This window comes from Carya illinoinensis, chromosome 9, assembly GCF_018687715.1.
Source record: "Carya illinoinensis cultivar Pawnee chromosome 9, C.illinoinensisPawnee_v1, whole genome shotgun sequence".
Lineage (NCBI taxonomy): Eukaryota > Viridiplantae > Streptophyta > Magnoliopsida > Fagales > Juglandaceae > Carya > Carya illinoinensis.
The window spans coordinates 2,820,961-2,834,964 of NC_056760.1; the positions used below are offsets into that span (position 1 = coordinate 2,820,961).

A 14,004-nucleotide genomic window follows, 5' to 3' on the forward strand; every position below is an offset into this window, starting at 1 on the left:
ATCTTATAGGTATAAATAATTATTTTGAGTCACACTCCTTATGAAAAATTAATGATTTAACCAGTTACGTGTAAATTTTTTTTTGAGAATGTGGTGAATGAGACTGTGGCTTACTGGATGGATCCGAAGGACCTTATCTTATAGAGGTCCAGACATTAAAAAAAAAAAAAAAAAAAAAATCCTAAAAGAGAGAAAATTTAAATAGGCTCCAAAATACAGACCCATGTGATATTGGGCGTAAACGGGCCAAATATATGTAGTTCCCTGTATTGAGCCCGAGCCCGTGAAGAATGATCACCCTCATTCCGAGCTTGAGCTTCTCTCTGCTGGAGATGGAAGCCTACTGCTCTACAGATACAGCTGAGAGAGACGCAAGTTTTGTGCAGTTAAAAGATGGGGACGAGAGGGACGGTGCTACAGACACCATTGGTGGCTCCTGCTGGGAGTCACCGCTAGGCAAAAAAAAATTTTTGTATTTTTTTTTTCAAATCATTTTTTAATATTTTTAAAAAATATAAAAAATTTATAATAATATTAAAAAAAAATTCTTAATCATTAAGAAAAAAAAAAAAGAAAAAAGAAAAAAGGGAGCGGTAAGCTCCAGCGGGATCCCCAGCATTTTCCGAACGAGAGAGGCATACGAAGAAAAGCTAAGGAGCGGTAATCTGTACCACGACCCTACCATCTACCCCGGTCTCGGATCCCCTCGCTGCCCTCGCTGTCTCTCCCTCTTAAACCCTAACCCCGTACGCCCATTCAAGCAAACTTTCTCTATAATCATTTGTTTTCCTCAATGCAATGCCAATTATATGTTTGATGATTTTACTCTATTCTTGTTTGCTTTTCTACTGATTATTTAGGAAGGGAAGAATAGATCATCACTCCCGTCTTGCACGATGCTACTGCTGTTGTCAGTTTCTTCATTTCTCGGTTTGTCCATTTCTCAGTAACAATTTTTATTGGTTCTGTTTAATTGTGGAGTTGAATTTGGGATGATTTCATGTGTTGAAGATGCAAGCATTGATATAAAAGCTCTAGGATGGGTAGATGCTAATTTGGTTAAATTTTAACCTCCAGGATCGTAACATTACTTCACTTTCGAATCCGATGTCCACGGTGACTCACTTTATCGATATTGATCCGGTTGTAGCCTTTTCCTTTTTGGCCGCTTCACTCATCTATCAGTGTTCAATGAGTTAATGCCATGCTCATACATAGTATCAATATATTTTAATCCAGTTTATAGGACGCTCCCTCTGTGATTTGAACTCGTGAGGTGGTTCCTGCTCTAATACTAATTGTTAAAAGATCAAAACAACAATCCAAAAGTCTTATGACTGTTGGATACCAATTTAGTTAAATCTTTAACCCATCATGACAATTTGTTTTTTAATTGAATTCATGGAGTCCAGTAAAATATTATGAAATACTAAATATTAATTGGATAATTCTTAGAGGTTTGAGTTTTTGTTTTGTTTTATACATGTGGTGTGTGCTTGGCTTCTAAAGATTTGAAACTTTCTTGAGCACTATTACTGTTTAGTTAATGTTTGCACGTTTTCAATTATGCAATCATCGGTAAATGTGATGAAAAATTGGCATAGTTTCTCGATGAATGATAGATATTTTTTGGAATGTAATGTAGTAGTTCTAATTGTGGACCAACAGAAACTACTAGGGCCATCTAATTTAAATGGTTTGATATGTTGTATACCTGCATGAGTAATTTACTGCTAAACTGTTTCTGCTGTTTTCTGTGAACTAGGCTGGGGCAGGTATTGGTGAAATAGTTAATGCAGTTCATGGTTTAAATACGGGTATGTTTGTGCTCTTTTTTCTTTACAAACTTTGTACTTCTGCTTGAATACTCCTTAGGATTATTTGATTCAAGGGATCCCGCAACTTCAAAATCGCTTGAAAGGACCAAAGTGGCTTCCTTTCATAGTAGGGGTACATCACATATTCTTCTTCTTTGCTTTTCTAGTTCTATTAAAAGAAATCAGGTTCTATCCATTCTCCATTTTTGAATCAGCTTCTATTTATTCTCCATTTATTGTGGAAGATCTGTCTGTTAACTCGAATGTAAATCTGTGTGGCTCAGTTTGTTTGATTGTCTTTCTTTGTGCACAGCTTCCTCCATTGCTACTATTTTCTGGTGCTAGCGTTGCATTTGGAGGTAAGGATATTCCCCCTTCACCAGGTTTAAATTGGGATGATTTAATTACAATTTCAGTTCCGTTTTAAATGAAAATGCTTCAGACACAGAAATATTTTACGGACCCGAGACATGGAAAGACCAAATTGCCTTTCCATATTTTTGAGTGTCTATCACAACTCTTCTTTAAAAGGGCTGGCTCTCAAATTGCCTCAGGTCTGATGTGCTGGTTACAACTCATTCAAATGGTTAAGCTGCAATTCAGATACTTGTACAAAACAGAAGCTGGCTCAAGCTGTGAGGAACATATCTTGGAGGGCCAGGGCTGTAGATATTAGATCCTCTGTTTTTTATTATCTTCAAAGTTTTTAAGAAAAATCATAATGGAAGTACTTACCAAAAAAATTAAATCATTCAATGAACTTCCTTTTATTTCAAAAGTTCTACGGCCCCTTCAGGGAAGTTTGTTTCAATATGCCACGATGAGCCTTTGGGGGAGTATCAGCTTAAAGATTGTGAGTTCAAACTTCAAAGGAAAGTATGTTCAAACATATCTTGGAGCAGAGGCTCAAAACTATCTTTTACCTGAGAATTGATGTGTAATTACTAAGAAGATAGGAGAGAAGGAAGAACAAGAAGTGTAAAACTCGATATGTTGACACACCTTCATTTGCATAAAGTCTCTTGTTCATGGGATTCTAAGCTGTGATTGACGTTTAAAGTTGTGGATGTATAAAACTCGAACTGGTTGTTTTACTCTGGTAGGTTATGCGCTTCCAAAGTTTGCTCAACTCACAGTGATATCTTGCAGGTGCACATGTTACGAGGTTGACTTTACTTTTCCCAAGTTTGCAAGTAACGGTGCAGTTGTAGGTATATATACATGAACTTTTAGATGTTTCCATTGTTTTTCACTTATTTGCCTATTTATTCATACTTCTATAAAAAATGTTTCTTCACTTTGCTGGTGGGACTCATAACAAAATTACAAAGATAATAATCAATTTAGACGAGTTATAACCTTTTAACTTACAGTTGGTAGTATGATTTGGGAAATTGTCTTGAGGTAGGTGATGCAGGTTGATGATAACCGCCTCTTATTATTATCAAATAGTTTATCTCGATGAACTGGTCGATTATAAGGGAAAAACCCAATTCAATGGTAACGGAGGAATCCAATGATAAATATATGAGGAACTGATGCTTTTATGGTATGTGAAAGACGCAAAAGGAACTGATGCTTTTATTTGCCCCCCATTTGTTTGGTGGTAGTATATGGTATTATTCTAAACATTAAGCTACCTATCTAGAAATGCATAAATGTTTGGTGTTATTAATTTATACTTGCATATATATATACATATGTGTATATATATATATATATATAAATTGGGTGAATAACTTGAGAGGTTAATACTTCCATGTTACAATTTAGCATTTAATAAAATTTACATTGCCCACTTTCACAGATGGGTAATTCTATTATAAAATGGCCCGTACATTTTTTTCCCCAATTTGAATTATTTTCCTTCAATTTTACCCCAATTGCCTCGGTTGAAACTTGCAAGGTCACGGAATGAGCTTTTTATATTCTTGTTTTTATTTTTATCATCACTTCACTTCTAGGGAGAACTCCGGGGAGATTGCTAATAAGCCCGACTGCAGGGGTAGTGATGCTTTTATTGGGCAGACGTCTCTAAGGTTAGTGAAAGGGTGCTTCTACGGAGACATATTGCAATGTTGGATCTTGCTCTTGCATAGTGTGAACCTCGAGCTGTGCAGCCAGTAACAACGTTGAGCGGTACTTTAGTTACTTGTTTAGGTATGAGGAATATCAGAAAATGGAAAATGAAATAAATAGTCAATTACTTAAAAAACTTCAAAAAATACATGGGGTGCGCGCGGTAGGAGTCAGATAGGGTTGAATGATTTCTCCCTTTGTTCTCTTTTTTTTGTTTTTCATTCTGCTTATTGGGTTACACAAATCAAACCATTTTATTTCATTTTATATAATTATTACAATTTTCTTAAATTCTAATACAAAATATAAGAAACAATTTAATTTTTTCAAATTTTAAAATAAAAATTATATTAAAAAATTATATTATAATAATATTTTATTTAACTATTAAATTTATCTGTATTTATCTTGTATTTATATTATTGAGTTTTGCTATATACAAGTAAAATTACATACTATTCTACATATTAATATTAATTTCTTCATATTTAAAATTTAAATTAACATTATTTTTAATAAAATTTATTTTTTAATTAATTATATTAAATTGATACATATAGTAGTGAACATTTATGCTTATAATTAGATTTTTCTTAACTTATATTCAGCTGGATGAATTTGGTTTCAACTTTAACTGGGATAGCAAATGGGCCAGACCTCTTTACCACTCGCCTGCATTTGGGTTGGCCTTATCTTATGATATAATTTATTTTTGCTTTTAATCTTCATTATACGGACAAGTCCTTTTTTTCAAAATACTTTATAGTATGAAAATGGGTTTGGGAAAATAATAAAATTGTAATTAAAGTACATGTGTATTAAGCATCGACTAAAGTCACCGAGCATGAATTAAGAGTTCAACCATACAAATCCAATTGGGCTGGGCTCAACACTAACTTACCTGCTTGAGCTGCAGAAGAAGGATGATGTTAGCTGGCTTTCATAAACCCAAGTTTTGTGGCAAAAACAAAAAGAATAATAATAATAATAATAATAATTAAAAAAGAAGAAGATAAAAGATAAAAAAAAAAAAAAAAAAAGAGGAGCTTTGGGAATACAGCACATAATAATTAGCATAATGCTAGTGTGCTGCCCGGGTGGTACTACTCAAGTGTACCGCTTTACAAAATTTTTTTTTCAACTTAGTGATTAAATAAGTATTTTTAAATATAGCGGTGTATCTTTTTCAATTTTTAAAAATATTAAAAATTGTGAAAATAAAATTAATAAAAAAAAAAAGAATTGGGCTGCACGACCAGCGATAAGAGCTGGGCACGCGGTACAGTAGCCTGACTCTAATAATTAATATGCACAAGCACATAATATATGCAGCCAACATTACTAATGTTAGTTAGCGTTCTTAGTTCTTAACCCTGAGTGTTTATTGGTGCTGATATCACATCATTAATGCTTGATCTTATTTTTTAAAAATTAATGTAAGGGTTAAAACAAGTAAAGAAAATCTTAGGCATATAAACAATAATAATTGTGTTTACAACAACAGAATAAACAATTGCTATATATTAAAAATAGCAACGGTATTACTAGCTACTATGTGTACGTACGTGTGTATCTATGTATGTATGTATCAGTGATTCAGCGGAGACCAGAGTGCAATTTAAAATGAACCGTGGAGGTAGCGTAGGATAGCACGAGGGATGGAGGGAGGGAGGGGCCAGTACTGTATAAACTGTCAACCTCGTCTGGGGCTTTATGGAGGGAGTGGGGAACGATGTTTCTTAAATTCCACTGCTCTGTCTCTCTTTCTCCTCATCTTTCTCTCTCTATATATATTTATGTGTAAATGAGTTATAGTAGCATAAGCATAATAATAGTAGAAGAAGAAAGAAGAAGAAAGTGGTCCAAATGATAATGTGTGTACCCTTTGGCTCTTGACTTTAATATGCCTTTCATCATCTTTGCTCATCACATGTCCCGCCCTTGATGTTGCATTTACTTGTGGTCCCTTTGATAGTTGGATTGATGTTAACTCTGCTCCCCCACCCCCTTCTTATTTTTCTTCTTTTTTTCTCTTCTTTTGGATATTACCGTGTTTTTCCTTAAGTTTTAAACCTCAATTGAATGCCTTATTAATTATTTACCATTTGGTAGCAGTGGCACCATTTACTCCTAGTAGAGCTTAAGCTATACATGATGAGGGCTGATCATCTCGTTATTTAGTTTCTGAATATTTTGAGAACTAATTAAGTTTTGTTAGATAAAAGAGTTGATTCCATTCATTATAGTCGTATATATACATCATACATGATGACCACCATTATCCTATTTGAAGAAAGGGCAGAAATACCTTTCAAGAAAGGGGGTAACTAAATTACTGAGGTAGAACTAGAAAACGTGCTACTGCAGAGTATCTATCACTGCATTGCATAGTTTGCAAAAGTCCTTTATACACATGCAGTTATTGCGTCTAAGCCAGCATTCGTAGGTCCCTCAGGAAGCATGCTTTCATCAATGTCTGTTCAAAAACTCCATAAATGCTTTATTCTTATTATTGCCCTTTTGATACTTGTAGCCACAGAAGGGACTCAAGTCACTCAAAACCTCCCTAGAATTACTATTTTTCTCTACTTCATATATTGTTATTTTCAAGTTCTTTTAGAAGCATTTGTTAAGGTTAATTATTAGGTAATTTTGGAAGAGAAATATTAATGCTTTGGCCATAAAGAAATTTCATAAAAGTAGACTCTCAAATTAATATGGTTTGATATGGTCCGTTAAACTATAAATCTACTTTTATTTGTGTAAAATAAACCTAATGTTTCATATGAAGTCATGTCAATTTGTGAATTTATTTTTATGGGATTTCTCTTTGTCGTTGTAACGCTTCTTATTTTGGAATACAAACATATGAACTTCTCATTCTATCGTTTGATAACATACCATTGAAAATTAATATTTCTACAAGAAATTTTAGTAAAATGACATTCGATGATTTTCTTTATTAGAATCATTTTTATTTTTCCAAAATAAATGAATGATATAATTCATTCCTTTCTTAATGAGTATCATCATTATTTATTAGGACTATTAATTCCGAGTAAGTTCCTTTATAAACTTGATGAGGACATTTATTCCATGTCCCTTGCAAAGGGAGGGGGTGTTTTATTATATTCTTAATGTTTGCATGATTAACAGCTAGAGATAATTAAAATTCAGCGTCTTTTCTTTTCTTTTCATTCACTTTTTCTCAAAAATTTGAAAAAATAGTTAAGGGGGAAATAGGATAAAAAAGCCAAAGCATATAAATATATATATATATAAATATTATATTAGATAAAAGATCACTGTGGATCACACAGAGTGTCTGAATTTGGTTTAGAAACAAGTTCTCCACCTACCTGTAAATTTGCGAGTCTGCGAATTAAAAACAAAATTGCAGCTCATGGCTGAATTGTAAATCGCTGAGGTGACCCTCGAACCTCCGATCGACCACTCTAGCTTGAATTAGTTCCCACGTTAGACTTTTGGTATAAATTGTTGTGTTTTTCTTTCTATATATATACACTTTTTTGGTCGTTTCTTAGCAAACGATCAAACTCCTATTGGAAACGAAGTGGGATCTCATCATGTCTACTTACATTATTGGAAGACCTTGCCTAAATGTAATTGGTTTCAGAAAAATATTTGAACTTTGCGTAATTGCGCAGTTAATTAGTGCGCGCGAAGTTTTCTTATGAAAAACGCAATTCCAAAATACAAGACAATAATGACAAACAGCGCCTATATATATTTCAATGCATGACTTGTGTACGTACGTACATGATCGATCGATCGATCGAACAGCTAGCTTATAATTCGGCAATGGTACTGAAGGACCTTTAATATCTATTACAGTGACTCAACTATCTGAATTCCAAATAATTAAACATCAAGCGAAACCGTACTGCCTGCAAAAGTAGGTTCATTCGGCGTCAAATATCAGCATGCACGGATCGGACTTTCTTTTTTTCTTACTACAATTAAGAAAGGTGAAGAAAAAAATTGTGATCTCTGACTTGACATTGTTAGCGTTTCGATTCATGAAATTTCCAACCAGTAGTTCTCAGATGGAAAATTGGAAATTTTTTGATCTTTTTCTGCATGAATGATGCATATTAATATATATATTCTGCTGAGTAAGGTGCAGAACATGCCTGAGTTTTGGGTTTCTGCTCGATTGATCTAATCAAGTAACTTCGATGGGGAAAAAGGACAAAGACAAGGAAAAGATCACTGAATAATTCAAACATTACTCCAATAAAACACATTTTCCTCGGAAGACTAGGGTTGAGACAAAACACATATCCCAAAATCCATGTCAAAAACAAATTAAAGTTTTGGAGTACTTTTTTAATTTAATGAATCGTTTCGATTATTATCTAAAAAACTCTGACAACAGTTCTGTTGCCACAATAATAGACAGATTAAAGAGGAAGATAGATCCATCAGTACAAACTCTCACTGAATTATTGCCGAGAATCGAGATAGAGAACCTCTAAAATCTCTAAAATCCCACTCTCACCTAAAATGTCTAGCCACTTAAAACTTCTCTCTCGCGCGCTCTCTCTCTCTCTCTCTCTCTCTCTCTCTCTCTCTCTCTCTCTCTCTCTCTCTCTCTCTCTCTCTCTCTCTCTCTCCAATTTAAAGTAGAAGGTGCAAAGAGGCAAAAAAACATTAAATTAAAGGTGCATGGCAATCTAGCTAGCTATCATGTTCATATGTTCGGGTCTTTTAGAGGGCAAAGGAGGACACATCCTTTTCCTATGGGTTGGTTTTCCGAATTTAAATCCATGAAAGCTGCTTAGGTACCGCTAGCTGACTCTGATCTGAATGTTGAAAATTGTGTTTCGAAACAGCTACAGATCGAGACGTGGCCCATGCCTTACCAGTTGTAGACCCCTGGATCATCAACTTAGTAATCACTCATGTCACTTTATTTTTTAATGACCTCATTTTCATTCCACTGCTCCAACACAAGAATATTGTACGTACTCTTTACATATATCGTAACCATTTTATTTCATCAACCTTTTGCGTAACAATCAAGGTCCCACGACCCAACCACAATATATCATCCAAATCTGATCGATGGAGCAGATTTTTCGTCGTTCTTTTGCTACTACTTCCTTAATTAGTTTGTTCGAAGAAGAAAATAAGCTTAGTGATTTTAAATTATTTATTGCCTTTGCTTCCTCAGCCAAAGGTCTAATGGCAGGAGGATCAATCCCCTCTCTTCCTCGCACACACAGACACAGACACAGACACGTACAGAGATACACATAATTCTACTCAGAACGAGTGAGTAGAAAGAAAGCGGAACATGCATCAAAAATTGGCAAGATCATATGCTATCCTCGCGCAGATGCCATAGAAATATCACCGTCTTTCTGCATCATAAGCAGAGCAGACATCAAAGTTTATCCCCTGATCATCTTTTCTTTCTATCTTTTATATCTCTGCTGCACTGAAACAAATCCCGCCTCCCTCTTCACCCCACCTGACTAGCTCACATATATATAGATATACGCACCCGTCTCCGTCTCTATGGACAGACTAATTCATGCCCACCCAACAGGTCCCCCATATATTCCTCACACGTATGAAATACTCTTGAGTCTTGATGGAAGAGATATATAGCACTGGACCAAATATTTTGATGATCTATGTTTCTTCAAACTTGAATGGAATTTTACAAAGAAAAGCATTTGCAAAATTCTCCCAGTTATCATTTTGAAAATACTTATCTTCCTAGAGATCAGCTAGTGTTAAACTAATGCAGTTTCTGCTTTGAAGACGAGAGAAATTTTTTCCATTACTCCAACCTGAAGGTGCCTTACCAACCAAAAATCAATGGGTCAAAGAGTCTTTTAACTTGAGGAATATGCTGTCTCATATTCAAAGACATAAAAATAATTCATCTCATTTCATTTACACATTAACTTATACTAAAATGATGATGTTAATAAATAGAAAACGGTTACTGCTTTCCCTCATTTTGCATATCAAGAGATTGCAAGCTCGATCTAATCTTAAATATCAAATAGTTTAAGATGTTATCGAATTATAACTACTACAGATGAAGATCCAAACTCACATGGTCCTGGACGCTCGCCTTCGATTCGTAAACGTACCTGCTTTGAGAACTAGACCCACCCACGTGTGAGGGCTTTAACTCATCCCCGGCAAACAATGGCAACGGGTGCAACGAAGGGTCCCGATTAAAAGTAGGGTTACTTTGGCCGGCAGGGATTCGCCACAAGGCCAAAGGACTCCCATTTATAGGAGGAGGCTGAGAAAACGAGCTGTGGCTTCCATAATACCTACCATTAGTAGCAACGGTATTAGTATTACTAGTGTTCCACGATGGATAGGACATTGCCGGAATTGGAGCGGAGCCGAGGCGGTAATTCATGAACCCTGCATAGACGTGCGCATCAGAGAGGTGGCTACCATGTACCATGGCCGACTGAAGATGTGCGCGTTTTGCGTGTTGGCGTTCCCTTTTATGGGCGTTTTGGTGGCCGCCTAAGGCTTGAGAGGTAGGGAAGTTTCGACAACAGTAGTGGCACTCAAATCTGCGGTTACTCTCCCCGTTCTCGTTCATGTTGTCCTTTGCGTCGATCTCGCATGCGTTGGTCTCGGCAGACTCGGACTGATCATCAGTGCCGGCACCTGCATGTTTGTCACCGCCGAATTCTATGCCAAAAAGCCTAATGCCCTTTTCCTTAACTGGTGCGGGGCGAATGAAGGGCAGCTGAGAGAACGATTCAACGTTCATGAAGTCATGGGTCTCTCTCTCGGTCTTGTCCATGGAAGGAAGGGACTGGGGATCAGTTTAGTTTGTAAGTAAGATTAGCAGCTCAGAGAGAGAGAGAGAGAGGCCGGGTGAAGTACTGCACCACACCAGGTTAGAGGGAGAATTGGGGGGGAGGTCAGGTTGTATGTTCAGGGTCGTGGATGTGTGGTTGGTGGGGCCTATAATGAGGGAGGAGGGGTCTGATTTTTAACACAAATGAGGCTGACCCATCTCAGAGTGAAGCCTGACAAGCCCTCGAGTTTCAGATCAGTGGCTTTGGCTTCTCAAAGTACCATGCACCCTTTGCCTACTTCCACTTATACATAATATCTCTCTCTCTCTCTCTCTCTCTCTCTCTCTCTCTCTCTCTCTCTCTCTCTCTCTCTCTCTCTCTCTCTCTCTCTCTCTCTTATTTTTTTTATTTTTTTGATGCCTGTAAGTAAAATGTACATCCGGCCCTTTGAATTTCAGTACTATCATATGATTCTACCCCTAGCGTTGGTGAAACGGGAGAAGCCAAGGAAAAAAAAAAATTGACCTTCTGTTGGAAAGTTTCTACTATTCTTAATATCATAATTTTAATATCCATGCATATTATAATATCGTTATAAATTAACATGACAAAGACTCTAATTAATCAATTTTCTTATGACCAATGAGCTGACCACACATGATTAGTAACTTACGTTATAATGTCAATGAAAATTTTTACATGAAAGTCTTACACCAAACATAATCTCCATCTAATCATTATGTGATTAGTCATTTTATCATTTATCTTAATGTTTAAATATGTGTTTAAATAGAATAACAATGACAAATCACATGTTGATTAGGTATAGGTATTTGGTGTATAACTTTCATATAGAATTTCTCTTAAAAAATTCTTATGAAAAAAACCTAGAAATCTCTTACTTACGTTATAACGTATGTACTACGTACATGACCTATATATATATGGTCTTGTGCCTTGTAAAGCTAGATATCTAGCTAGCTAGCTAGTGGGTATATACGTACGTATGTAAAACATATCCCTACATTACAATTCCATAAGAATATTTTTGTTCTGTTTTTTTCCTTATCCAGGACTATACATAATTAAAAGAGAAACGATATATCGAGGCTGGAAAACCAAATGGTATACGGGGATGGGAATTGGGAAATGCTTGGTTGTCCTCTAAATATATACTCTTCAAAAGTATCTCTTAGTGCATTTTGTCTTTTATTTTTCTAAATATTAAAAAAAATTATCACTAGTGAATTTGTGTGTGTTTTTTAACATTAAAAATACAAAGAAAAAAATGTACTATAGAACACTTTAGGCGGGATCGAGCATATTTAGAGGACAATCTAGCTACCATTGCGAATTATATGTACAGGAACTTGACTGAGCGAGGATGCATTCATTTCGTCACTATTTTCCTACAAATTAACTGATAATAATTTTCTGATTTGTATAATAAAAGTGATTTCAGTTCCCGTTTTTGTGTGTGGGTGTGTATATATATATATATATATGTAAGCATCAATGCAAAATAGGAAGCTTTACCCACTCACGCTATTTCCCTTTAGTGATTCTTGCTGTGACTGGAAGTTACTGTTAATGCCATAAGTCTGCACCTGTGATACTGATGTAGCATCTGCGTGCCCAAAAAAAAAAAAAAAAAAAAACCGAGTTTTCAACTCTAATAATCATCAAGGCTAGCTGCTTTTGCAGTATACGGGCATCCAAATCTAGCTAGCGTATCCATCTGCTCTGCTCCTCGATCGCTACATTAATACGAGAATTAATGATATGATATAACTACGTACTCACTAAAAATTACAGAGAACATGTTATAATATTGCAATGGTCGGAAAAGCAAAATATATTATAGGAAAATGATAGGGTGATTACTATTTTACTGCTTATTTATTATTTATTTTATATTTAATTTTTTTATTTAATGATTAAGAAAGTTACTATTAGTAAAATTATATATATTTTTAATTTTTTTCTTAACGATTAAGGATGTTAAAAAAATACTTAAAAGAAAATAATAAAAAAATAAAAAAATTTTAATACCTTATAAGTAGTAAATAGGTAGTGATAAGGTAATAAGCCTATCACTACCCTATTTTATATATTAGAAGAGCAATGCTATATACAGTCGTGGAATTATAAATGCTGCGCAATCGCTTTGAAAAAGAGAGGGGTCCACGATTAAAAAGTTAGTTTTTTTTTTTTCATATGGGTCCCATATTAATTCATTTTTTTCAAAGCGACTGCATGCCGCTTGCACAATCACGACTGCAAATATTATTTCTCATATTAGAATTAGTACTAGTACTACGTATGTACTATAAAAGGTTTCGATTTTGTAGCTAATTACTGCAACGTCTGCATGTCGATCGAAGATCGAGTACCACGAAAGGCCAAAAATGTAGGCATTAATTAAAAAAAATAGAGCCAACTTTGATAATATTGCTTTAATTAATTGATTGGTGGCAAAGTTTCAGTACGTACCATATAGTTTAATATCAAAATTAATGTTAACTCCTAAGGTAATGTTTGGATAATAAGTTGAGATAAAATGAATTGAAAAGAAATTAATTAAATATTACTAAAATCTTATTTTTTAATAATATTATTATTTTAAAATTTTTAAAAATTAAATTATTTATTATATTTTATGTAAAAAATTATAAATATCAAAATAATTTCAGTACTTCTTATACATTTCGTGTGCATAAAACATGCATGATGCCTAACTTTAATGCTAATCAGTATTAATATGCAGACAACGTTATTCTTGGAGTTGGATCGAATAGGATGACACATGTCGTCACGTAGTAGAAACACATGCAGTAGTTATCAATGGTGATAATTAATAAAGTTAATAATTCATGTCATAATTGAGAGAGTTCATTTCCAAAATCCACATCTCTGTTTTGGCCATCACGTGATGTGATTTAAGTGTAACATCAATTACCGCACGCCATAATGTTATAAATTATGTAACCCCACTTCGTGTGATCAATTACCAAAATAATTAATGGTCGCAGTCAATCAGTTTTCTTCACATTTTATAAAGAAAATAGTAATTATAAAAAAATTTATATACCGTATTATCCTTTTATTTATATTTTATTAAGTAAAATATAATACATTTATTATTATTAAATTATCATTTATTACATATTTTTTTATTATTAAATAATGATAAATACGTCACATCATATATAATAGAATGCAAGTATAAAATAGTAATTGGTATATAGCATTATTAAATAATTATATGTATATATATAAGAAATAATATATATATATAT

The 14,004-nt window shown here is 34.3% G+C and overlaps 2 protein-coding genes across 27 annotated transcripts; one reads left to right on the forward strand and one right to left on the reverse strand.

The window, feature by feature from the left end:
* The first annotated feature begins 296 nt into the window (after positions 1 to 296).
* On the forward strand, positions 297 to 4,140 carry LOC122277671. 26 transcript variants are annotated; one of them, XM_043087762.1, is made up of 8 exons: positions 297 to 746; positions 861 to 930; positions 1,078 to 1,143; positions 1,766 to 1,817; positions 1,892 to 1,950; positions 2,131 to 2,176; positions 2,967 to 3,028; positions 3,782 to 4,140. In XM_043087762.1, the coding sequence occupies exons 3-7, from the start codon at positions 1,108 to 1,110 to the stop codon at positions 3,026 to 3,028; spliced, it is 255 nt and encodes an 84-aa protein (XP_042943696.1). In that variant the 5' UTR covers positions 297 to 746; positions 861 to 930; positions 1,078 to 1,107; the 3' UTR covers positions 3,782 to 4,140. The 26 variants fall into 26 exon arrangements, 5 of the variants coding, with proteins under 5 accessions (XP_042943696.1, XP_042943695.1, XP_042943692.1 ...); XM_043087761.1 differs by lacking the exon at positions 3,782 to 4,140 and adding an exon at positions 3,235 to 3,412; XR_006229087.1 differs by lacking the exons at positions 2,967 to 3,028; positions 3,782 to 4,140 and adding an exon at positions 2,372 to 2,911 and having other exon boundaries at positions 310 to 746; positions 861 to 910; positions 1,766 to 1,775; positions 1,876 to 1,950.
* A 5,628-nt stretch (positions 4,141 to 9,768) lies between these two features.
* Positions 9,769 to 10,991, reverse strand: LOC122275273 (zinc finger protein 8-like). The gene has a single exon (XM_043084260.1). The coding sequence runs from the start codon at positions 10,705 to 10,707 to the stop codon at positions 9,967 to 9,969; it is 741 nt and encodes a 246-aa protein (XP_042940194.1). The 5' UTR covers positions 10,708 to 10,991; the 3' UTR covers positions 9,769 to 9,966.
* Positions 10,992 to 14,004: the final 3,013 nt, after the last annotated feature.